This window comes from Pogoniulus pusillus, chromosome 20 (assembly GCF_015220805.1).
Source record: "Pogoniulus pusillus isolate bPogPus1 chromosome 20, bPogPus1.pri, whole genome shotgun sequence".
Taxonomy (NCBI): Eukaryota; Metazoa; Chordata; class Aves; order Piciformes; family Lybiidae; genus Pogoniulus; species Pogoniulus pusillus.
Genome location: NC_087283.1, coordinates 22,041,248 through 22,067,221, shown reverse-complemented (window position 1 = coordinate 22,067,221; position 25,974 = coordinate 22,041,248). Strand labels below are relative to the sequence as shown.

Here is a 25,974-nt window from a genome sequence, read left to right as displayed (position 1 = left end):
GAACAGCCCAGAGGAACAGGACCTGGGGGTGTGGGGTGAGGAAAGGCTCAGCAGGAGCTGAGAGCAGCCCTGAGGAACAGGACCTGGGGGTGTGGGGTGAGGAAAAGCTCAACAGGAGCCTGCAGTGTGAGTGCAGCTCAGACACAACCCTGTGCTGGGCTGCAGCCAGAGCAGTGTGGGCACAGGGCAAGGGAGGGGATTCTGCCCCTTGGCTCTGCTCTCCTCAGACCTCACCTGCAGTCCTGGGGGCAGCTCTGGAGCCCCCAACACAAGCTGGACATGGAAGTGTTGGAGCCAGTGCAGAGGAGGCCACCAAGATGCTGAGAGGGCTGCAGCAGCTCTGCTGTGAGCACAGGCTGAGAGAGTTGGGGCTCTGCAGCCTGGAGAAGAGAAGGCTTGGAGGAGACCTTGGAGTGGCCTTGCAGGAGCTGAAGGAAGCTACAGGAAGGCTGGGGAGGGACTGGTGACAAGGTCTGGGAATGAGAGGAGGAGGAGGAATGGGTTTGAAGTGGCAGAGAGGAGATTGAAACTGGATGTTGGGAAAGGGTTCTTGGCAGTGAGGGTGGTGAGAGCCAGGCACAGGTTGCCCTGGGAGGTTGTGGAGCACAGAATCACCCAATGTGATCTTTGAACCTGGAGGTGTTCAAGGCCAGGTTGGATGAGGCCTTGAGCAACCTGTTCTAGTGGAAGATGTCTCTGCCTGGGGCAGGGGTTTGGAACTGGCTGTGCTTTGAGCTCCCTTCCAACCTAAACCATTCTATGATTCTATAATACAGCTTAACCCCTGGCAGCCATGAGCAGTCTTTGAGCAGGTCAGGTCACCTAGGGAAGTATTTGCTGTTACCAAAGGATTGCTGGTGGGAAAAATCCAGTGCAGCTCTTCATAAGTGCCCTGCTGAGTTGCCCATTGCCTGTAATCTTGAGGTCTCTTCACTTTAGTGTCCAGCCATTGCCTTTTCCCTCTGCCAGTGCCTCTAAACCTGGAGAGCTGTGACATTTTTTGCTCTTGTGATACTCATCATCTTGATTAATCAGTGCTAAACTTGTCCTGTGTCAGTGACTTGTCTCACAGTTTTCAGTGGCTGGTGCCCAGGACCTGCATCACAGCTCACAGAGATCAAAACCAGGTCTCTGTGGAAGTAGGCTTAGAAATATGTCCAGAGATAGTGACTGCTCTGCTCATTGGGGCTGCAGTTATTGAGTCAGTTTTAACCAGGTGACCACTGCTGAGCAACTGAATCATAGAATCAAACCAGGGTGGAAGACATCTCCCAGCTCATCCAACCCAACCTAGCACCCAGCCCTGGGCAAGCAACCAGAGCATGGCACTCAGTGCCAACCTAGCACCCAGCCCTGCCCAAACAACCACACCGTGGCACTCAGTGCCAACCTAGCACCCAGCCCTGCCCAATCAACCACACCATGGCACTCAGTGCCAACCTAGCACCCAGCCCTGCCCAACCAACCAGACCATGGCACTCAGTGCCAACCTAGCACCCAGCCCTGCCCAAACAACCACACCATGGCACTCAGTGCCCAGCCAGCCTTGGCTCCAACCCCTCCAGCCACAGCCACTCCACCACCTCCCTGGGCAGCCCATGCCAGTGCCAATCACTCTCTGTGCCAGGAGCTTCCTCCTCACAGCCAGCCCACACCTGCCCTGCCACAGCTTCAGCCTGGGGCCCCTTCTGCTGCTGCTGCCTGCCTGGCACCAGAGCCCAACCCCACCTGGCTACAGCCTCCCTGCAGGCAGCTGCAGGCAGCAATCAGCTCTGCCCTGAGCCTCCTCTGCTGCAGCCTGCACCCCCCCAGCTCCCTCAGCCTCTCCTCACAGGGCTGTGCTCCAGGCCCCTCCCCAGCCTTGCTGCCCTTCTCTCAGCACCTTCCAGCACCTCAGCAGCTCTCTGCAATTCAGGAGCCCACAGCTGGACACAGCACTCCAGGGCTGGCCTGAGCAGGGCTGGGCACAGGGGCACAAGAACCTCCCTTCTCCTGCTGCCCACACTGCTCCTCAGCCAGCCCAGGATGCCACTGGCTCTGCTGCCCACCTGGGCACACTGCTGCCTCCTCTGCAGCTGCTCTCTCACAGCACCCCCAGGGCCCTCTCTGCCTGCCTGCTCTCAGCCCCTCTGGCCCCAGCCTGCACTGCTGCTTGGGGCTGCTGTGGCCAAAGTGCACAACCTGCCCTTGGCCTTCTTCACTCTCATCCCCTTGGCCTCTGCCCACCCATGCAGCCTGCCCAGGTCCCTCTGCAGGGCTCTGCTGCCCTTCAACAGCTCCACAGCTGCTCCTGGCTTGGTGTCATCTGCAAAGTTACTGCTGCTGTACTCAATGCCCTGCTCCGGAGCATCAGTAAAGAGATGGAAGAGGATTGACTAAAGATGCAGAGCATGAATTGAAATTCATATTGTCTATCTAGAGGGAACCTTGAGCAGCTGAACCCTAGGTGCAAGTTACCTAGAGCTGCTCCCTCATATGTTTAAACAAGGGGATGGGAACAGGATGCTGTGATGTGCCTCAGCCTCTGCTTTAATAACACCCAGCATGATTTTACTTCAACAGAAGTGCCTTTTTAGCTGGGCTTTCTGACAGCTCTTTGCTTGCAGCATTGTCTGATGTTCTTGCTGTGGAGCCTAGGGCCTGGAAGAGGGCAGTGAGAGGTATTCATGAGGATGCTGGAACACTGCCCAGGGAGGTGAACAACTTCCATCCCTGGAGATATTCAGTGTGAGGCTCAACAGGGCTCTGGGCATCCTGATCTAGTTGAGGGTGCCCCTGCTGACTGCAGAGAGGGTTGAGCTGAGTGACCTTTGGAAGTCCCTTCCCACCCAAATCACTTTATTCCTGCTCTCTAGCTAGTCAGAAGACTCAGCATGCCCTAACCTGTCACTTTATCACCTTCACTTACATTGAAGGCCTGTGCTAGTAGCTTCTCCTTTTTCTCCCTTCTTTGGCTTCTGAACCAAGTTGTGTGATCTTGGCTTTCCCTTGTGTTCTCTGTGTTTGGAACGAGTCAGTTTGGAGTTGCCCTGTGTTTGGTTTGGTATTGTTACTGTCCTGTCCTGTGGTAGTGCCTGCTATGCTCCTTCAGGTTTCATTCAGAGCCTGAAGGCTTTTCCAAGCTCACTGCCAGTCTCACAGGACATCACAGCATGGTGGAGGTTGGAAGGAACCTCTGGGGATCTTCCAGCCCCCTTGACAGAGCAGGAGCAGAGAATCCAGCACAGGTTGCACAGGAACACATCCAGACAGGGCTGGAAAGGCTCCAGGGAAGGAGACTTCACAACCTCTCTGGGCAGCCTGTGCCAGGCTCTGGGACCCTCACACTCAAGAAGTTCTTCCTCCTGTTGAGGTGGAACTTCCTGTGCTGCAGTTGCCATCCCTTGCCCTTGTCCTGTGCCAGGGCACAGGTGAGCAGAGGCTGTCCCTCCCTTCCTGACCCCCATCCCTCAGGTGCTTACAGACACTGCTCAGATCCCCTCCCAGCCTTCTCCTTTCCAGACTAAGCAGCCCCAGAGCTCTCAGCCTCCCCTCACCAGGAAGTGCTGCAGTCCCTGCAGCATCCTTGCAGCCCTCCCTTGGACTCCCTCAATCAGAATCTCATTCCTCCTCCACTTGGCTTTCTGTGCCCAAGTCTAGTTTGCTGTTGTGGAGGGGTTCCCTTCAAAGGAACCTTGCTCCTGGTCACTGATGCTGCTCTGTGGCCTGTTTCTTTTCTCTGTCCCTTTGATTCTGACTTTCCTATTTCAGTGCCCTGTGCTCTACAGACTCTTTAATGTGCATTGCCCTCCCAGGTGCTTGTCTGCACTAATTCCAGGCAGTGGCAAGTCTGTAGCAGCCAAAATAAGTACTCAGGCATAAAATACTCACAGATTCTTCACCACTGATGCTGTTTTGTCTTTGCTGCTGGCTCCTGTGTGTGAACCTGACTCTGTGGCTAATCCCAGTCTTGCAGTCGGTCCACTTGGCCATGGAGAAATCCCAAAGGACCAAAGTTGTCCTGGGGCTGACCCTGGCTACCCACTGGTATTGATATTGCTTGCAGAGTGTTGTGCTTCCAGTTCTGAGCTGCTGCTCCCTCTCTTGTGCTTGGGTTGGTTTGGAAACATTGACTTCCAGCTTCAGGACCTGTCCTGACGGTGTAGTGCTGCTGGCAGATGGAGATCTTGCTCTTGTGTCATTTCTGCTTGTCTCACCACACACAATGCCTTGCTTGAGTCCAGAAGAGAGCCAAAGAGGCTGACAGTTAGAAGGAAGTTCTTCACAAAGAGAGTGATTGGCATTGGAATGGGCTGCCCAGGGAGGTGGTGGAGTTGCCTTCCCTGGAGGTGTTCAAGGGGAGACTGGATGGGGCACTTAGTGCCATGGTCTGGTTGATTGGCCAGGGCTGGGTGCTAGGTTGGATTGGATGAGCTTGGAGGTCTCTTCCAACCTGTTTGATTCTGATTCTCTGTGGTTAGGAAGATTGCTGAGATGGCTTTAAGGAGCAGGAAAACATAACTGGAATTGAGGGAAGGAAATAAGAACCATTCTGGCTTTAGCTTTCCCATGAAACTCTCAGCAGTTAGGTGTCCAATCCTTTCTTTTGGCTCAGAAACTCCTGGTGCTGTGGTTGAACCTCAGCCAGAGGTCCTGGTGTGCTGTCCACCTGTGCTGGGTGTCTCTTGGGCCCCCACTTGGCCCTCACTGTCCCCAGTTCCTGCTTCTGACACAAGATGTCAGTGAAGGCCTTGGAGCTGCTTCCCTCTGCTTCGGTGTTGTGAGCGTTGCTGTGTTCTGGAGTGGAGGCTCTCTCAGCTGGCCAGACTTAGGAGTTGCTCAGATTTCTGCAGTCAGAAGGATGGTGACCTGTCTCCAGCTCCTGGAAGCTGGAGACAGACTCTTAGAGGTCTGTTAGAATCATGAGGGTCCCTAAGAAAGCTGGGGACAGGCTTTTGAGCAGTGCCCGTTGTGCCAGGCCAATGGGATATGGTTTGAACTGAAAGAGGGGGATTTGGACTGGAGCTGTGTTTGACATGAGGGTGGGAAGAGCCTGGCTGAGGTTGCCCAGAGAGGAGGGGAATGCCCTATCCCTGGCACCAATCCAGGTCCAGTTGTCTGAGGCTCTGAGCAACCTCCTCTAGTTGTAGGTGATTCTGCTGACTGCAGGGGAGGTCGAGTAGATGCCCTTGCAAGGTCTCTTTCAACCCAACCCAGTGTGGGATTCTGTGATCTCTGGGGACCAAAATGCTGTCTGTGCAGGTGGGCAGAGGATGCTGCTTTTGAGCAGCTGAGTTTGTTATGGGACAGGAGGTTCTCAGCAGGCATTGCTGTTGGTCTGCAGTGCTCCATGCTGCTGGAAGTTCATGGAAGCTGGAGAGTGCACAAATCCTCTTTGGAAACAGGAACTTTTTGACCTCCAAAACAGCCTTCACAAGCCTTTTGTTGCTAATATTCCTCTTGCTTCTGCAGCCACAGTGTAGAAAACAGACCTATATGTGACATGCCAGTGTTAAAGAGGTGATTGGCATGGTGGCTGCTGGTGCCTCTCCACAGGCAGTTGGGTCAGCTGAGGACCTGCTTGTTTGTGATGTGGCCGTGGAGGGATGAGGTCTGTCCTGTCTGTGGCTCAAGCTGCCTGTGCAATTAGTCTCATACGATAGCATAGGTTGAAATAGGTTGGAGGAGAGCTCCAAGCTCATCCAGTCCAACCTAGCACCCAGCCCTGGCCAAGCAGCCAGACCATGGCACTCAGTGCCAACCCAGCACCCAGTCCTGGCCAACTAGCCAGACCATGGCACTCAGTGCCAACCTAGCACCCAGCCCTAGCCAAGCAACCAGAGCATGGCACTCAGTGCCAACCTAGCACCCAGCCATGCCCAACCAACCAGACCATGGCACTCAGTGCCCCATCCAGGCTTGCCTTCAACACTTCCAGGCATGGCCACTCCAAGCTCATCCAGTCCAACCTAACACCCAGCCCTATCTAGTTATCTAGACTGTGGCACCAAGTGCCTCATCCAGGCCTTTCTTGAACACCCCCAGGGATGGTGACTCCACCACCTCCCTGGGCAGCCCATTCCAATGCCAATCACTCTCTCTGCCAACAACTTCTTATTATTATCCAGCCTAGACCTCCCCTGGCACAACTTGAGACTGTGTCCCCTTGTTCTGTTGCTGGTTGCCTGGCAGTAGAGCCCAACCCCACCTGGCTACCTTTCAGGTAGCTGTAGACAGCAATGAGCTCTGCCCTGAGCCTCCTCTTCTGCAGGCAGAACAACCCCAGCTCCCTCAGGGGTTTGTTGTGTTTTGTCTGGAAGGCAGAAGGGCTCTGAAGCAGGACCTTGACCCCCTGGACAGATGGGCAGAGTCCAATGGGATGGAGTTCAATAGCTCCAAGTGCAGGGTGCTGCACTTTGGCCACAACAACCCCATGCAGAGATACAGGCTGGGGTCAGAGTGGCTGAGAGCAGCCAGACAGAGAGGGATCTGGGGGTGCTGATTGATACCCACCTGAACATGAGCCAGCAGTGTGCCCAGGTGGCCAAGAGAGCCAGTGGCATCCTGGCCTGCATCAGGAATGGTGTGGCCAGCAGGAGCAGGGAGGTCATTCTGCCCCTGTACTCTGCACTGGTTAGACCACACCTTGAGTGCTGTGTTCAGTTCTGGGCCCCCCAGTTTAGGAGGGACATTGAGATGCTTGAGCGTGTCCAGAGAAGGGCAACGAGGCTGGGGAGAGGCCTTGAGCACAGCCCTACGAGGAGAGGCTGAGGGAGCTGGGATTGGTTAGCCTGGAGAAGAGGAGGCTCAGGGGTGACCTTATTGCTGTCTACAGCTACCTGAGGGGAGGTTGTGGCCAGGAGGAGGTTGCTCTCTTCTCTCAGGTGGCCAGCACCAGAACGAGAGGACACAGCCTCAGGCTGTGCCAGGGGAGATTTAGGCTGGAGGTGAGGAGAAAGTTCTTCCCTGAGAGAGTCATTGGACACTGGAATGGGCTGCCCGGGGAGGTGGTGGAGTCGCCGTCCCTGGAGCTGTTCAAGGCAGGACTGGATGTGGCACTTGGTGCCATGGTCTGGCCTTGAGCTCTGTGGTAAAGGATTGGACTTGATGATCTGTGAGGTCTCTTCCAACCCTGATTCTACTGTGATCTACTGTGATCTACTGTGATTTGTGCATCTCATCCTGCAGTTATCACTCTGCTCTGCCTTTGTCCTCTGCCAGTTTTTCATTTCTCTGTCTGTCTAACCCCCCAGGGTGGTGGTGTTGTGTCCCATCAGCTTGAGGAAGAGCAGAGTAGCCCCAAGGTGTGTGTGGGAAGCAAAGGATGGCTGGGAGAAGAAGAGATTTCTAAGACTGCAGTTCTCTTTCACCACCTCACTTTGGTTCACAGGCTTCCATTTCTAGGTGAAAGCAACAATGAAGTCAGGGAGCTTGAAGCAAGTAGGTGACACTTGTCCTAGAGTGCCTGGTGGAGGGCATGGTGCTCTGCCCCAGTGGCATTCTCACATGTGCCACAGCTCTGTTCTCTGTCTGCAACAGTGCATAGTGAGCACTGAGCTCTTGATACAGGCCTGGATGGTGTGGAATAAACCAAGACTGGGCTGATTGGGTGGTTGGTTTTGAGTCCTGAGGAGCATTTCCAGGGTTGCTTTGCTTCCAGGAGTGAATTGCTCAAGTTTTGCTGTCCCAAATGCCTCTAAAGAGTGTTCAGACACCCAGTTCCTTCCTGCTCCCTCCTCTTCCTCCACACAGAGGGCAGGGCATGAGCTGCTGTGGGGTAAAGTGTCTGTGTGTCATAGAATCTGTCAGGGTTGGAAGGGAGCACAAGGAGCAGGCAGTGCCAACCCCTGCCATGCCCAGGGACACCCTACCCTAGAGCAGGCTGCACACAGCCTCAGCCAGCCTGGCCTCAAACACCTCCAGCCATGGGGCCTCAACCCCCTCCCTGGGCAACCCATTCCAGCCTCTCCCCACTCTCCTGCTCAGCAACTTCCTCCTCCCCTCCAGCCTCACTCTCCCCACCTCCAGCTTTGCTCCATCCCCCCCACTCCTGCCACTCCCTCACAGGCTCCAAAGTCCCTCCCCAGCTTTTTTGCAGCCCCCTGCAGATGCTGCAAGGCCACCAGAAGGTCCCCTGGGAGCCTCCTCTGCTGCAGCCTGCACAGCCCCAACTCTTTCAGGCTGTGCTCACAGCAGAGCTGCTGCAGCAGCTCTCAGCATCCTCCTGGCCCTGCTCTGGACACTCTGCAGCCTCTCCACAGCCCTCTTGTGCCAGGGGCTCCAGCACTGGATGCAGGACTCTAGGTGGGGTCTCAGCAGAGCAGAGTAGAGGAGGAGAATCCCTTCCCTGTCCCTGCTGGCCACACTTTCTTCCCATTGCTTCACCCCAGGAGAGTTAGACTCATTGCAGCCTGAGCAGAGCTGTGGGCTCTTGGGCCAACAGATCACAGAATCATGGTATCCTTACAGCTGGAAAAGGCCTCCAGGATCCTAGAGTCCAGCCATGAACCACACAAAGGCGAGATCTTGTCCTCTGTGCATCAGCCTTCTGCTGAGTGCAGTCTGCTTTTGTTTTCATAGTCACAGGGATGTTTTTGTTGCCCTCCCCCAGAGGCCTCCTTTGCTTTCTGGTGTTACAGAGTGTACTCCATATCATTTTGCTGAGAGGAGAGTGGAGGAGGCTGTGCTGCTATTCTTGCTGCTCTCTTATCACTGTGACCTTGGAGTTTGGGACCCAAAAGGCTGGAGATGGGCTTCTCTTTCATCTTAACATGTCCTCTCTTGTGTTGCATTGCTTCCAGGGCTACAGATTATCTCTGGGAGTGCTTCTGGCCCCTTGGTGCATGGTGGAGAACAGTGTGAGCTCTGTGTGCCCTCCTGGGTTTGGGAGGAATGGGATCCATCCTTCCCTGTGCAACCAGGTCCTGCTCTGGGGCCACAACAACCCCAGGAATGCTTCAGCCTTGGAGCAGAGTATCTGGAAACTGGCTGGCAGAAAAAGGACCTGGGAGTTTTGTTTGACAGAGGCTGGTCAGGCTGTGCCCAGGTGGCCAGAAAGGCTACCAGCGTCCTGGCCTGGACCAGCAGTAGTGTGGCCAACAGCAGCAGGACAGGGATTGTACCGGGCTCTGTGTACAGGGCACTGGGCACCTGTAATGGGCACTGGTGAGGCCACACCTCAAATCCTGGGCTCAGTTTTGGACTCCTCACTCCAAGAAGGCCATTGAGAAGCTAGAGCAGGTCCAGAGAAGGGCAACAAAGCTGGGGAAAGGTCTGGAGGACAAATCTTGTGAGGAGCAGCTGAGGAAACTGGGCTTGTTCAGCCTGGAGGCTTGGGGGAGACCTTCTGGCTCTCTACAACTCCCTGAAAGGAAGCTGGAGCTGGTGGGAGTTGGTCTCTTCTCCCGAGGAACAAGGGACAGGACAAGAGGAAACAGCCTCAGGCTGCTCCAGGGGAGGTTCAGGTTGGACATGAGAAACAATTTCTTCCTCTGGCCCAGGCTGCCCAGGGCAATGGTGGAGTTTCTGTCCCTGGAGTGGTTTCAAGGCACTGTAGGTGTGGTGCAGTGGTGCCCAGGCAGTGCTGGGTTTACAGCTGGGCTCAAGGTTCTTAAAGGATTCTTCCAGCCTTAACAACTCGATAATGGCTTTGTACAGCCCAGCAAGGAGTGGTGCTGAGGTCAGAGGGCTGGAACACCTCTCTATGGAGTCAGACTGAGGGAGTTGGGGCTGCTCAGTCTGGAGAAGGCTTATTGTGGCCTCCCAGTGTCTGAAGGGGGCTACAGGAAAGCTGGGGAGGGACTTTTATGACTGTTAGATGGTGATAGGACTGGGGGGAATGGAGCAAAACTAGAAGTGGTTAGATCCAGATTGGATGTTAGGAAGAAGTTCTTCAGCATGAAGGTGGTGAGAGACTGGCACAGGTTGCCCAGGGAGGTGGTGGAAGCCTCATCGCTGGAGGTGTTTAAGGCCAGGCTGGATGTGGCTCTGGGCAACCTGCTCTAGTGTGAGGTGTCCTTACCCATGGCAGGGGAGTTGGAACTGGATGATCCTCGGGGTCCCTTCCAACCCTGACAGTTCTATGACTCTAAGTGTGGCTGTGCTTAGATCCATCTTGAGCTTTAATGGTGTTTCAGTCTGAACTCAGTGGGTGTAGAATCCAAGCCATAGCACAGCAGGGACCTTGGGGGAGCACAGTGATGATGCCCTTTGTCTCCTGGTGCCTAGGAGGCCTTTGTGGAGAGCTGACCCTTGCTGGGACTGTGAGGGATGTGTGACTCTGTCCTCCCAGGAGCTTTCACTGATCAGATGTGTGGCAGCAATGAGACCCTGGAGGGGGGGTACAGACCATTGCTGTCCTGTGGCTGCTCGGGCAGCAGCGCAGACACAGCCAAAATGCTGCCCTGCTAATCCTGGGGCTGTGTCCTGCACTGTCACCAGTGAGTGTGGCTGCTGAGTGGGGCTGTGCTATCATAAGAGGCTCAAGGAAAACATTATTCACTGGAAGAAAGGTGGCACTTCCATGGCTTTCTAAATCATGGTAGCAAACAAACACTGCGGTCTCTGGCTTCCTGCAGGGTTCAGCAGAGGCTCCTTGCTGTTTGTTCTGGCCTCCTTTAGCGGGCAGGGAGCTGCTTCATGGCTTCTCCCAGCTAAACTTCAAGCAGCAGCTGAGGTCATCCTCTCAGCACTGCTGCAACTTCAGCCCTTGTTTGGGCTCTGCCCCTCATCAGGAGGTGTTTGGGTTTCCTGGCAGGTAGGAGCTCCGGGCAGCCTGGCAGTGCTCTGGGGTTGTTTTTCCTCTGCTGGCAGCTCCTGCAGTGTGAGGCTGTTTCCTGCCCTCTTCCTCTGCTTTGGAGTGGCTTTATTTTGCCTCTCTTAAAGCACTGCTCTAGGGGCTGCATTGATGTCCTGTTAGTTTGCTGTACCTCTGAGGTCACAGCCTTGACTGCTTGCCTCTAGAGGGGGTAAAAATGGAGCTGCAGGGCTGCACTGATGTCCTGTTAGTTTGCTGCACCTCTGAGGTCACAGCCCTCACTGCTTGCCTCTAGAGGGGGTAAAAATGGAGCTGCAGGGCTGCACTGATGTCCTGTTAGTTTGCTGCACCTCTGAGGTCACAGCCCTCACTGCTTGCTTCCAGAGGGGGTAAAAATGGAGCTGCAGGGCTGCACTGATGTCCTGTTAGTTTGCTGCACCTCTGAGGTCACAGCCCTCACTGCTTGCTTCCAGAGGGGGTAAAAATTGAGCTGCAGGGCTGCACTGATGTCCTGTTAGTTTACTGCACCTCTGAGGTCACAGCACTGACTGCTTGCTTCTAGAGGGGGTAAAAATGGAGCTGCAGGGCTGCACTGATGTCCTGTTAGTTTGCTGCACCTCTGAGGTCACAACCCTGACTGCTTGCCTCTAGAGGGGGTAAAAATGGAGCTGCAGGGCTGCATTGATGTCCTGTTAGTTTACTGCACCTCTGAGGTCACAGCCCTGACTGCTTGCCTCTAGAGGGGGTAAAAATGGAGCTGCAGGGGTGCACTGATGTCCTGTTAGTTTGCTGCACCTCTGAGGCCACAACCCTGACTCTTGCTTCTAGAGGGGGTAAAAATGGAGCTGCAGGGCTGCACTGATGTCCTGTTAGTTTGCTGCACCTCTGAGGCCACAGCCCTGACTGCTTGCTTCTAGAGGGGGTAAAAATGGAGCTGCAGGGCTGCACTGATGTCCTGTTAGTTTGCTGCACCTCTGAGGTCACAGCACTGACTGCATACTTCTAGAGGGGGTAAAAATGGAGCTGCAGGGCTGCATTGATGTCCTGTTAGTTTGCTACACCTCTGAGGTCACAGCACTGACTGCTTGCTTCCAGAGGGGGTAAAAATGGAGCTGCAGGGCTGCATTGATGTCCTGTTAGTTTGCTGTACCTCTGAGGTCACAGCCTTGACTGCTTGCTTCCAGAGGGGGTAAAAATGGAGCTGCAGGGCTGCATTGATGTCCTGTTAGTTTGCTGCACCTCTGAGGTCACAGCCTTGACTCTTGCTTCTAGAGGGGGTAAAAATGGAGCTGCAGGGCTGCATTGATGTCCTGTTAGTTTGCTGCACCTCTGAGGTCACAGCCTTGACTGCTTGCCTCTAGAGGGGGTAAAAATGGAGCTGCAGGGCTGCACTGATGTCCTGTTAGTTTACTGCACCTCTGAGGTCACAACCCTGACTCTTGCTTCTAGAGGGGGTAAAAATGGAGCTGCAGGGCTGCACTGATGTCCTGTTAGTTTGCTGCACCTCTGAGGTCACAGCCCTGACTGCTTGCTTCCAGAGGGGGTAAAAATGGAGCTGCAGGGCTGCACTGATGTCCTGTTAGTTTACTGCACCTCTGAGGTCACAGCACTGACTGCTTGCTTCTAGAGGGGGTAAAAATGGAGCTGCAGGGCTGCACTGATGTCCTGTTAGTTTGCTGCACCTCTGAGGTCACAGCCCTCACTGCTTGCCTCTAGAGGGGGTAAAAATGGAGCTGCAGGGCTGCACTGATGTCCTGTTAGTTTGCTGCACCTCTGAGGTCACAGCCCTCACTGCTTGCCTCTAGAGGGGGTAAAAATGGAGCTGCAGGGCTGCACTGATGTCCTGTTAGTTTGCTGCACCTCTGAGGCTACAGCACTGACTCTTGCTTCTAGAGGGGGTAAAAATGGAGCTGCAGGGCTGCACTGATGTCCTGTTAGTTTGCTGCACCTCTGAGGCTACAGCACTGACTGCTTGCCTCTAGAGGGGGTAAAAATGGAGCTGCAGGGCTGCACTGATGTCCTGTTAGTTTGCTGCACCTCTGAGGTCACAACCCTGACTGCTTGCTTCTAGAGGGGGTAAAAATGGAGCTGCAGGGCTGCACTGATGTCCTGTTAGTTTGCTGCACCTCTGAGGTCACAGCCCTGACTGCTTGCCTCTAGAGGGGGTAAAAATGGAGCTGCAGGGCTGCATTGATGTCCTGTTAGTTTGCTGCACCTCTGAGGTCACAGCACTGACTGCATACTTCTAGAGGGGGTAAAAATGGAGCTGCAGGGGTGAAGCATGCTGGAGATGCAGCAGATGAAGAAGGCTTACCTCACTTTTTGGAGAGATCAGGAGAGGGCTGTGATGGTCTCCTAAGGAGGCAAGACTTGCCCATGCTGGGTTTAAAGCTCTGAGGAAGGTGGATTCAACCTTGGGCACCATCCCTGGAGGTGTTCAAGAACAGACTGGATGAGGCATTTGGTGCCATGGTCTGGTTGACTGGATAGGACTGGGTGCTAGGTTGGACTGGCTGAGCTTGGAGGCCTCTTCCAACCTGGTTGATTCTATGATTGGGAAGAGCTGGGCTAGAAGCACAGGCTGCTGTTTGGTGCTGAGGGCATCTCAAACACAGCTGAAGGGCTGATGGCAGAAGGGGCCAGCAGGGTGTGAGGTAGCATCTTGGTGCTAGGGGTGTGCAACCAGAGGGAAGATGCTTCTTACGTTCTGCAGGAAACAAAGGCTCTCTGGGTGCTGCTTGGGTGAGGGTTTGAGAGAAAGCAGCTTGAGGAGTGGCTAGAAGCAGCCCAAACAGCAGCAAGTCCAGCGGTGAGGACTGCAGCCTTCCGAGGGGAGCCGCGGGTGATGGGGGCTGGGCTGCTTCGTAATCCTTCAGCTGCTTTGCCGCCTGGGAGATGGCAGAGCAGGCTTTGATGTTGGCATCCGCAGCCGTGGCCCCGGGCTCTCTGAAGCCAGACGCTGGGGTTAGAGCAGCTAATCGCCTGAGAAGGGCCAGCTTGGCTCGGGAGCTGTCACCGGCAGTTCCAGCAGGCACCGGCAGACGGATCAGCCCTCGCCTGGGCGTGCGTGAGCCCTTATCTTGATTCCCAGCTCTGCAACGTAGTTACAGGAGGATGCTGAGAGAAGGAAGGGGTGGAAGGGTGAGCTGCTGGACCCCTGGGTCAGACTGTCTGAGTAGGGCTTAAGGGGGCAGGCTTTGATCGCTGACAGATGGCTGAGAGGCTGAGTAATCAGCCCTGTTTCCTGGGCTGCATCCCCAACAGGGCAGGGAGGGGATTCTGCCCCTCTGCTGTGCTGTGCTGAGGACTCCAGAGCTGCCCCAGCACTGCAGGGGGGGACCTCAGCACAGCACAAGGCCAGAGGAGGCCACAGCAATGCTGGGAGGGCTGGAAGCTGCCTGGTGTGAGGCCAGGCTGAAAGTTGAGCTTGCTCAGCCTGTAGAAGAGAAGGCTCCAGGGATACCTCCTAGAAGCCTTCCAGTATTTGAAGGGGACCTACAGGGAAGCTGGGGAGGGAGTTTTTGCAAAGGCATGCAGTGACAGGGCGAGGAGTAAGGGCTCCAAAGTGGAAGAAGCTGAATTTGGATGAGACATTAGCAGGAAATTCTTGCCCATGAGGGTGGCAAGGCACTGGCACAGGTTGCCCAGAGAAGCTGTGGTTGCTCCAAGCCTGAAAGTATTCAAAGCCAGGTTGGATGGGACCTTGACCAGTATGGTATAATAGAAGGTGTTGGAACTAGAAGGGAGATTGGAACTAGATGACCTTTAAGGTCCCTTCCAACCCAAACTAGTCTCTAATTGTGATGAGTTGATTTCTCATTGTGACCAAGTAGACTGCAGGAGGTGATGATGTTGTCACTGTGGACCTGAAGCCCCTCAAGACAGTGTCATCTGAAGGCTTGAGGTGTGAAGTTAAGCTTTGGTTGTGTTTAACATCTTCATAGATGATGTGGATGAGGGCATGGAGTCAGTCACCAGCAAGTGTGCAGATGACACCAAGCTGGGGGCAGATGTGGCTGGGTTGGAGGGCAGAAGGGCTCTGCAGCAGGACCTTGACCACCTGGACAGATGGGCAGAGGCCAAGGGGATGGTGTTTAATAGCTCCAAGTGCAGGGTGCTGCACTTTGGCCACAACAACCCCATGCAGAGATACAGGCTGGGGTCGGAGTGGCTGAGAGCAGCCAAACAGAGAGGGATCTGGGGGTGCTGATTGATACCCACCTGAACATGAGCCAGCAGTGTGCCCAGGTGGCCAAGAGAGCCAGTGGCATCCTGGCCTGCATCAACAATGGTGTGGCCAGCAGGAGCAGGGAGGTCATTCTGCCCCTGTACTCTGCCCTGGTTAGACCACACCTTGAGTGCTGTGTTCAGTTCTGGGCCCCCCAGTTTAGGAGGGACATTGAGATGCTTGAGCGTGTCCAGAGAAGGGCAATGAGGCTGGGGAGAGGCCTTGAGCACAGCCCTAGGAGGAGAGGCTGAGGGAGCTGGGATTGGTTAGCCTGGAGAAGAGGAGGCTCAGGAGTGACCTTATTGCTGTCTGCAACTACCTGAGGGGTGGTTGTGGCCAGGAGGAGGTTGCTCTCTTCTCTCAGGTGGCCAGCTCCAGAACAAGAGGACACAGCCTCAGGCTGTGCCAGGGGAGATTTAGGCTGGAGGTGAGGAGAAAGTTCTTCCCTGAGAGAGTCATTGGACACTGGAATGGGCTGCCCGGGGAGGTGGTGGAGTCGCCGTCCCTGGAGCTGTTCAAGGCAGGACTGGACGTGGCACTTGGTGCCATGGTCTGGCCTTGAGCTCTGTGCTAAAGGGTTGGACCTGATGGTCTGTGAGGTCTCTTCCAACCTTGGTGATACTGTGATGCTGTGTGATATGTCTCCTGATTGTCTTCAGTAAAACCAATTGAATTGGTTTGCAGTTGAGAAGGAGGTGAGTTGGAAGGAGGTGACCTCTGAAGCCCATGGTGTGATCATCTCCACTGCTCCCTGACTTGAACACACAGCAGAAGAAAATCTGTTGTTCTGACAAGCTCTTGAGTTCCTGCACCAGGTAGCTTTCTGGGAGCTGTGACCTGGCCATAACCTGCTAGATTTGGACAGGAGGAGAGAGACTAAAAGTGCTGTGCTAATCCCAGTGCTTCCTGGCCAAATGCTGCCTCCCTCTGCTTCTTTCAATGCATGCAGTGTTTGGGAGAATGCCAACCTGGCCAACCCAGAAGCAGGCACTGGGGTGAGGCCTTGGCTTGCTGCTGTTGGCATCCCAAGGATCTTGTGTGGAGCTGCTGGGCTCTGGGTGCAGGGCTCTCCTCTTCAGCAGGGACACTTCCCACTAGAACATGTCACTCAAAGTCCCATCCAACCTGGCCTTCAACACCTCTAGGGAGGTTGTGGAGCACAGAATCACCCAATGTGATCTTTGATCACATTGGGTGATTCTGTGCTCCACAACCTCCCTGGGCAACCTGTGCCAGTGTCTCACCACCCTCCCTGCCAAGAACCCTTTCCTAACATCCACTTTCAGTCTCCCCTCTGCCAGTTCAAACCCCTTACCTCTTATCCTGTCATGACAAGACCTTGTCAGTAGTCCCTCCTCAGCCTTCCTGTATCCCACTTCAGATTCTGGAAGGCCACTCCAAGGTGTCCTCCAAGCCTTCTCCAGGCTGCAGAGCCCCAACTCTTGTAGCTTGTCTTCATAGCAGAGCTGCTGCAGCCCTCTGAGCATCTTCATGGCCTTCCTCTGACTGGCTCCAACACTTCCATGTCCCTTTTGTCTTGGGGGCTCCAGAACTGCACACAGGACTCCAGGTGGGGTCTGAGGAGAGCAGAGTAAAGGGGGAGCAGGAAGGTGGGACAGAGGCCCAGCAGGGACACCTCCCACTAGAACAGGTCACTCAAGCCCTCATCCAACCTGACCTTGAACACCTCCAGGGAGGTTGTGGAGCACAGAATCACCCAATGTGATCTTTGATCACATTGGGTGATTCTGTGCTCCACAACCTCCCTGGGCAACCTGTGCCAGTGTCTCACCACCCTCCCTGCAAAGAACTCATCCCCCTGCAGCATCTGTGTGATCTCTGGCAGCTGCCCCTGCTGAGGTTGCTGCCAGAGGACAACTCCAGGTCGACCTGAACTTGAGTTAGGAAACAGAGACTTGAACTTTTGGAGAGCTTGGGGCTTGCTCAGCAGTGGATCCACTTACTGGTCACAGTGCTACTTGGGACAGCTCTGAAGAGAGATTAGTCCCTTCCACACCGAGAAGCTGACATGGGAATAGTCCTGCTGAAGACTCCCAAAGGGCTTTTGTCCCAGACTAGGTGACTGAGCTGGTGGCTGCAGGAGGGCAGGCTCCTGTAAAGCTTTGGTACACCATGGGATGTCTTGAGTCAGGGCTTAGAAATCCAGTCCAAGGTTTTGGAAGTACCTCCTGTTCTGCCTGCTTGGCTGCTGAGAGGTTCAGAAGAGTGCAGTGCCTGCAGTTTGTGGCTGGCCTTGCCTCTGGAAGCCAATTCCAAGTGTTATATAAACATGGCCCTTATTCCAGTTGCAACACCACGATGTGCTGGCTCTTGTGCTGTGGAGCTGGGAGTGGGCAGGACAAAATGCTCTAGCCAAGATGCTCCTGGGAGCTTGTTCAGAGGGAAAGGCTGCGAAGGCACAGTGTGGAGTTGTGTGGCTTTGGGCTGAGTGGGATCCAGCTCTGACCTCCTGGATGGGGGTGGGACAGCAAAGTCTACTTTTTATATCACTCTAGCATCAAGTGTCCAGAGAGAGAGAGAGAGAGAGGAGGCTTCATGCAGCCTCAAAGCCATGAGGGGAGGTGCAGGTAAGGTCAGCAGCATCATAGAATGGCATTGGTTGAAAGGGACCTTAGAGGTCTGCTTATAGGCAGGGACACCTCTCAGCTAGACTTGGTTGCTCAAGGACCTTAGAGGTCTACTTATAGGCAGGGACACCTCTCAGCTAGACTTGGTTGCTCAAGGCCTCATCCAGCATTCCTCTGTGATCTGAGCTGGATTGTGTGGTCCTGCTCTGACGGGGGGGTTGGACTCAGTGATCTCCTTGGGTGCCTTCCAACTCCTAGCATCCTGTGAGCCTTGAGCACCTCTGGGGAGGGGGCATCCACAGCCTCCCTGGGCAACCTGTTAGAGAGTCTCACCACCCTCATACTAAAGAACTCCTTCCTCAGCTCCACTCTAGCCCTGCTCTCCCTCAGCTCCAAACCATTCCCCATCGGCCTGTCTCTAGACACCCTCAGGAAGAGTCACTCTGCAGCCTTCCTGTGGGATGCCCTCAGCTATTGGAAGGCAACTCCAGAGCCTTCTCCAGGCTGAACACCCCCATCTCCCTCAGCCTGTCCTTTCAGCAGAGGTGCTCCAACCTCCTGGCTTGGATCAGCAGTAGTGTGAGAAGCAGGACCAGGAAAGTGGTTGTCCCCTTGTGCTCAGCACTGCTGAGGCTGCACCTTGAGTGCTGCATTCAGTTTTGGGGCCCTCACTATGAGAAGAACGTTGAGGTCCTGTGCTGAATGGGACCAGTATAGGGCACCAAAGCTGGGGAAGGGTCTGGAGAAGAGCAGCTGAGGGACCTGAGGGTGTTTAGTGTGGAGAAGAGGAGGCTGGGGGAGAGCTCATTGCTCTCCACAGCTCCCTGAGAGGAGGCTGCAGCCAGCTGGGGTTGGGCTCTGCCCCCCAGTGACAAGATGAAATAGCCTCAAGTTGTACCAAGGTTGGACACAAGGAACAGTTTCTTCCTCAAAAGAAGGGTGTTTAGTGTGGAGCAGAGGAGGCTGAGGGGAGAGCTCATTGCTCTCCACAGCTCCCTGAGAGGAGGCTGCAGCCAGCTGGGGTTGGGCTCTGCTCCCAGGTGACAAGACAAAATAGCCTCAAGTTGTACCAGAGTTGGAGACACAAGGAACAATTTCTCCCTCAAAAGAAAGAAGTCCTGTCCCAGGCTGCCCAAGGCAGTGGTGGAGCCTCCATCCCTGGAAGTGTTTCAGAGCTGTGTGGATGTGGTGCTGGAGGGGATGTGGTTTAGTGATGCCCTGGATTAAAGATTCAATGATCTCAAAGAGTCTTTTCCGACCCGATGGACGCTGTGATTATCTTACATTGCTCTCTGATTTTATCCTTTCCAGACTTAAAACTGCACCTCCAGAGCACAGACTATGGGAACTTCCTGGCCAACGAAGCCTCCCCACTCACTGTCTCAGTCATAGATGACAAACTGAAGGAGAAGATGGTGGTGGAGTTTCGGCACATGAGGAACCATGCCTATGAGCCCCTAGCCAGCTTTCTGGATTTCATCACGTGAGTACCACCTGTTTGTGGGCACCATTTGAAACCTTGATGGGCTGTGTCTGAAGGAGACCTCCAGGAAGGTTGGGGAGGGACTATTGACAAGGTTTTGTCGTGGCAGGATAAGGGGTAAGGGGTTTAAACTGGCAGAGGAGAGATTGAAACTAGATCTTAGGAAAGGGTTCTTGACAGGTGAGACACTGGCACAGGTTGAGGGTGGTGAGACACTGGCACAGGTTGCCCAGGGAGGTTGTGGAGCACAGAATCACCCAATGTGATCTTTGATCACATTGGGTGATTCTGTGCTCCACAACCTCCCTGGAAGTGTTCAAGGCCAGGTTGGATGAGGCCTTGAACAACCTGTTCTAGTGGGAAGTGTCCCTGCCTATGGCAGGGGCTTGGAACTGGCTGAGCTTTGAGATCCCTTCCAACCTAAAGCATTCTATGATTCCAGACTTGAAGACCCTCAGAGCAGCTTCCCACACTCAGCTTTCTGCAGCTTCTTGAATGAAGCTGGTGGAACCTGAAGGTCTCAAACCAACAGCATGGTTTGAAACCTAAACCCTGTGATTATAGGCTGCTGCTCCCAGGCTGTGCATGCTTCGTTGGCACAGCTGCTTAGCTACTTTCCCAGTCTCCATTCAAGCTGTCATTTGCTCTTGTCCCTTGTGTTAGATGGTCCTAAGTTCAAGGTGTGATCCACTTGTCTGCCTGACAGCTGTTCCCTGCCCACTCAGCCCTCCCAAGGTCCAGCAGCCTTTGTCAGGACTGCTCTCATTTTGCCATCCCAACCCCACGGGCTGTAACTCTTCCTCTGAGCCAATCAGAGAGCAAAGCTGGACAAAAACAACCTTTTTTTTTTTCCCCCCTTTCCTCTTTTGGGGATTAATCTTGGATTTGTTTTTTCTCAGCCAGCTCAGTGGGATCCAACAAATGGCAGCAGCAGGAGAAGGGAGGCCCCAGGATGTGCAGCAGGGAGAGATGTGGCTGCAGCAGCCTGAGTGTGTGTGGGATGTGTGTTTGTGTGATTCCACAGCAGGGCCAGCTGATGGGAAAGGCCTGAAATAGCACAAGTGGCTTCTCCTAGAGGTTTGCACAACCTTCTACTTCCCTGTTTCAGTTAGGAGTAAAACCAGACCTCCAGGATCATCCAGTCCAGCTTATCAGCCAGCCCTGTCCAATCAGCTAGACCATGGCACGAAGTGCAAAGTTGAACATCTACCTTAGGAGGAGAGCCTGAGGGAGCTGAGGCTTATTAGCTTGGAGAGGAGGAGGCTGAGAGGTGACCTCATTAATGTTTACAAAGATGTAAGGGGTAAGTGCCAGGAGGCTGGAGCCTCTGCTGGGTGATGCCCAGTGCCAGGACAAGGGGCAATGGGTGGAAGTTGAGGCTTAGGAGGTTCCCTGTGAACCTGAGGAAGAATTTTTTTCCCTGTGAGGGTGACAGAGCACTGGAACAGGCTGCCCAGGGGGGTTGTGGAGTCTCTGGAGATATTCCAGAACAGTCTGGGTGATGTCCCTGTGTGATCTGCTTTGGATGATCCTGCTCTGGCAGGGGAGCTGGACCAGATGATCATTGGATGTCAGGGGTTGGAAGGGACCCAAAGAGATCACCGAGTCCAACCCCCTGCCAGAGCAGGACAATGCTATCGAACACAGAGCACACAGGAACACATCCAGACAGGCCTGGAAAGGCTCCAGAGGAGGAGACTCCACAACCTCTCTGGGCAGCCTGTTCCAGTGCTCTGTGACCCTTGCAGTCAAGAAGTTCCCCTTGTGTTGAGGCAGAACCTCTTTTGCTGCAACTTACACCCATTGCTCCTTGTCCTATCCCAGGCAGCAAGTGAAAAAGGCCTGTCCCCAGCTCCTGGCAGCCTTCAGATACTTCTAAACAGTTATCCAATCCCCTCTGTCTTCTCTTCTCCAGACTAAGCAGCCCCAGGTCCCTCAGCCTCTCTTCATGAGCCATGATCTTTTGAGGTCCCTTCCAGCCCCTCTGCTCCTATGAAGTTGCCAACTGTGGTGAGATAAGTGGTGCAAGTTTGCATCCCAAAGGTGGAAGTGAAACTGTCTTACTCCCTCTCCTTAGCCTGTGTTCTGCCTGCACAGCCTGTGGCCTTCTCTCACCAGTAAGGAGATGGCTCCTGGGATTTCTGGTTTAGCAGCTTGCATCTCTGGGAAGAAGGCTGTGGAAGGGTCACAGCAGCCTTTAGTGATCTCTTCTGTCTCGCCTCTTTTAAAGGCCAGAGTCTGGGCAGGGCACAGGAGTAGCTTGCAGTCCTTATCACTTTGCTCTTCCCTGACTGTCCTGCTTTGAAAACCGGTTTGTGGAAGAGCTGAACTGAGAGGCCTCAGGCCATGCCTGCCCTCACTGCACACCACATGACTTGGTAGGAAGGCTGTGAGTAGCTGCAGGGATCCAGTTTCTCGTTCATACCAGTTCTGCTGACCTTTATCCAGTGTCTACAGCCAGCTGGAGCTGTGCAGAAGACCTTAAACATCTTTTGTCATCTGACAGGCTGCTTCTTGCAGCTCTTTGAGTGAGTTAGCTTTAAAACTGGTGTTTTGCCCTCAGCTTGACTTAACTGTCATCTTGTTCTGCTTCTCTCTTTCTGATTGTGCTGAGTTCTCTCTAATAAACCTCTGCCCAGAATCCTATTTCATCTCCTGCCTACTTCATGCATGATCTTCTTCAAGCATGACCTTCAAACATGATCTCAGCTTGAAGATATTAGAGAATCACAGAGTGGTTTGAGTTGGAAAAGACCTTCAAGGTGATGGAGCCCAACTGTTCTCTAACTCTACCAAGCCTGATGTTAAATTGTGGCCCTCAGCAACACTTCTCTGCCTCCATCGCCTCTAGGGATGCACATTCAACTACTTCCCTGTGCAGCCTGATCAGGCTTTAAGAACCCTTTCAGTGAAGAAGTTACTTCTAATGTCCAACCTAAACCTCCACTGGTGCAACTTGAGGCTCTTTCCTCTTCTCAGCTCTTACTGGGGAGCAGAACCCAACCCTTAGCTGACTGCAGCCTCCTCTCAGGGAGCTGCAGAGAGCACTGAGGTCTCCCTCAGCCTCCTCTTCTCCACACTAACCACCCCCAGCTCCCTCAGCTGCTCCTCCCTAGCCCTGTTCTCCAGATCTGTCCCCAGCTTTGTTGCCCTGTGTTGGTCCTGTTTGGTGCAGGATGTTCTTTCCTTGACTTGTCCTTGCCACTCTTCGCTGTCGCCCGCAGGACTCGCTTTGATGTCGCTGTGTAGTGCTGCCTAGAGGAAGGCAGAAGATGAAGCAAGAGATGCTTTGTTATTTGAAGAGTCTCCAGACCTTTTCAGTGATGTCCAAGGACAGAACAAGGGGCAGTGGGCACAGGCTGGCACCCAGGAGATTCCACCTGAACAGGAGGAGAAAGTTGTTTGGTGTGAGGGTGTTGGAGGCTTGGAGGAGGCTGCCCAGAGAGGTTGTGGAGTCTCCTTGTGTGGAGAGCTTCCAACCCCTCCCCCACCCCAGCCATTGTGGTCCTGGGCAGGCTGCTGTGACTGTCTCTGCTTTAGCAGGGGGTTGGGCTGGACGATCTCCAGAGCTCCCTTCCAACTCCAACCATGCTGGGACTGGATTAAAAAGAAGGGCTAGATGTCATTTCTTGGATTTCCTCTCAGGCTGTGCTTTGTTCTCTGAAACTGTCCCATGGATTCTGGGGCAGAAGCTTCAGGGATTCCTGTCCTGCTGACAGCACAAAGCCTTCCATGCAGATCCCAAAGAGTTGGAGTGGAGAACAACCCTGTTCAGAGGCTGGCAGCACATACTTGTGCCAGCAGCTCTCATCTAAACCCAAGTTTGTGTGGGCAGCATCACTGAGCTGTTCAGCCAAAGGACGATGACAGTGCTGGGGATGGTGCAGCTGGGCACACAGAGGCGCTGCGTCACCCTGCCTGCCTGGGTGACACTGGGAACAAGCCTCTGGTAGTTGATCTTCCACTCTAGGCACACAGATGGGCATAATGGGGCAGTTTGTCTTTGCCTTTCCATCAAGACTATTTCCCACTCCTTTCTTTTAGGGTGCTTAATGAAACTTGAGCAGGAAATGGGAACGATGACTCCTGATAGACAGCTCCAGGCAAGTGAGGCCCCAGGTGGTCAGAAGAAGAAATTGTTTTCAACTGAATGTGTCCCTGTGCTAAACTTTCCCAGGCTGAGTTGAAAAAGAAACTGGTAGAAGGATATGGAAAGCTTTAGTGGGGTTGGTGTCTGCAGGAGGGAAGCTGAAGGTCACAGGGGAGAGTCACAGAACGATCTGGAGACCTCCAAAGGTCACCCAGTTCAACCCCCCCTGCAGTCAGCAGAGGCATCCTCACCTAGATCAGGCTGCCCTGTCCAGCCTCACCTGGAGTATCTCCAGAGATAGAGTTCAGTGGGGACTGGCCTGGGAGAGGGTCAGTGGGTTGGAAATGGAGGGTTTAAAACTCAAGTGGGATTGTAGGAGGTGGTGTCTGGCTTAGAATGGAAGGAAGCCTTTGTAGCAGGTCCAGGCCAGCTCTGAAGCTTGCTGCTGCCTTTGTACAGACTCACATGGGCTACACCTCCAATCCTCAGCTCAGGTGTGGGCCCCTCACTCTTAAGAAGGACACTGAGGGGCTTCCAGAGAAGGGCAACAAAGCTGGGGAAGGGTCTGGAGAACAAGGCTATGGAGGAGCAGCTGAGGGTGCTTAGTGTGGAGAAGAGGAGGCTGAGGGAGACCTCATTGCTCTCTGCAGCTCCCTGAGAGGAGGCTGCAGCCAGCTGGGGTTGGACTCTTCCTAGTAACAAGTGATAGGACAAGAGCAAATGGCCTCAAGTTGCTCCAGAGCAGGTTTAGGTTGGACATGAGGAACAATTTCTTCCTGGGGAGCCCTGGCCTAGGCTGCCCAGGGCAGTGGTGGAGTCATCCCTGAGGGTGTTTCAAAGCTGTTTAAATGTGGTGCTGAGGGCCATGGTTTAGTGGTGAACTGGACCTGGTGACTTTGAAGGTCTTTTCCAATCCTTTATTTTTGACCATCTCAGCAGCACTGCACAGCCTCAGGCAAGGCCTGCAAGGTACCAGCTCACTGAGAGTGGTTGGTGCCAGGGGGTAGATGAAGCACCTAGAAAAGGAGTCAGTCTTTCTCCTCCTTGAGTGTCCTGCTGGACCTCTGGGATGATTTGGAGTTGCCCAGGAGGTAACTGCTGGGCTTGCTTCTGGAAGGTGCTCAGATCTTGACCCAGGTCACCTTGCTCAGATTTAGGGAGCTGTATAATCTTTGGAGCACAGAATCACAGAGTGCTAAAGGTTTGAAGGCACCTCCAGAGATCATCAAATCCATCCCACTCCCCACCCTCCATTGCAAAGCAGGACCACTTAGGACAGGTCACACAGGAACACATCCAGGGGAGTTCTGAAGCTCTCCACGCAAGCAGACTCCACAGCCTCTCTGGGCAGCCTGCTCCATGCCTCCAGCACCCTCACACTAAACTTTCTGCTCACATGGAATCTCCTGGGTGCCACTTTGTGCCCACTGCCCCTTGTGCTGTCCTTGGGCACCACTGACAAGCATCTGGCCCCATCCTCTTGCCCTCCACAGCTCCTTTAGCTCTTGCTGAGTACTGATCAGCTCTCCTCTGGGGCTGCTCTTCTGCAGGCTCTCAGCCTCTGCTCCTCACAGAGCTACGTGCCAACCTAGCACCCAGCCCCAGCCAAGCAACCAGAGCATGGCACTCAGTGCCAACCTAGCACCCAGCCCTGCCCAACCAACCACACCATGGCACTCAGTGCCAACCTAGCACCCAGCCCTGCCCAACCAACCACACCATGGCACTCAGTGCCAACCTAACACCCAGCCCTGCCCAACCAACCACACCATGGCACTCAGTGCCAACCTAGCACCCAGCCCTGCCCAACCAACCACACCATGGCACTCAGTGCCAACCTAGCACCCAGCCCTGCCCAACCAACCACACCATGGCACTCAGTGCCAACCTAGCACCCAGCCCTGCCCAACCAACCACACCATGGCACTCAGTGCCAACCTAGCACCCAGCCCTGACCAACCAACCACACCATGGCACTCAGTGCCAACCTAGCACCCAGCCCTGCCCAACCAACCAGACCATGGCACTAAGAGTCCCATCCAGTCTTTTCTTCAACACCTCCAGGGAAATCGCTCAGCTGCCCTCTGGGGGTGCTCTTCTGCAGGCTCTCCGCCCCAGGGCTCTCAGCCTTTGCTCCTCACAAGGCTGCTCCAGGCCTCTCTGCACCCTCCCTGGACTCTCTGCAGCCGTTCGCAGCCAGCGCTGGCAGTGGCTTGCCGGAAGGTGGCGCTGCAGCCCCATGGCTGCCTGGCCCCAGGTGCGCACTGCGCCGGAGGTGAGGGCAGGCAGCTCTGGAGGTGAGGGCAGGCAGCTCTGGAGGTGAGGGCAGGCAGCTCTGGAGGGGAGGGCAGGCAGCTCTGGAGGGGAGGGCAGGCAGCTCTGGAGGGGAGGGCAGGCAGCTCTGGAGGGGAGGGCAGGCAGCTCTGGAGGTGAGGGCAGGCAGCTCTGGAGGTGAGGGCAGGCAGCTCTGGAGGTGAGGGCAGGCAGCTCTGGAGGGGAGGGCAGGCAGCTCTGGAGGGGAGGGCAGGCAGCTCTGGAGGGGAGGGCAGGCAGCTCTGGAGGGGAGGGCAGGCAGCTCTGGAGGGGAGCAGGAGTTCACTTCTCTGCTGAGCTCCGGAGGAAAGGCCACGAGCAGAACTGCCCCAAGGACACAGCAGCTCCAGAGTCTGCCTTCCCCAAGCCGCTGGCTGCCACCGACTTCTTTCTGTCCTTTTGTGCTCCTCTCCTGGCACTGTGCTGACTCTCTCCTGCCTCCCATCTGCTCCAGGGTCTCTTGGGTGCAAGTGTTGTGGTGTTTGCACCAAAGCACTGCAGATGTTGGCCCATTTTTCCCTTCTGGTTTGTCAGGTG

General features: G+C 54.6%; 1 protein-coding gene across 1 annotated transcript in view; it reads left to right on the top strand.

Annotated features, from left to right (window-relative positions):
- The window catches only part of ATP6V0D1 (ATPase H+ transporting V0 subunit d1), a 65,363-nt gene that overhangs the window by 1,690 nt on the left and 37,699 nt on the right, over nucleotides 1-25,974 (top strand). Inside the window, exon 2 of the mRNA XM_064160593.1 lies at nucleotides 18,863-19,034. Within this exon, the coding sequence (XP_064016663.1) occupies nucleotides 18,863-19,034 (172 nt within the window). The remainder of the gene's footprint in view (nucleotides 1-18,862; nucleotides 19,035-25,974) is intronic.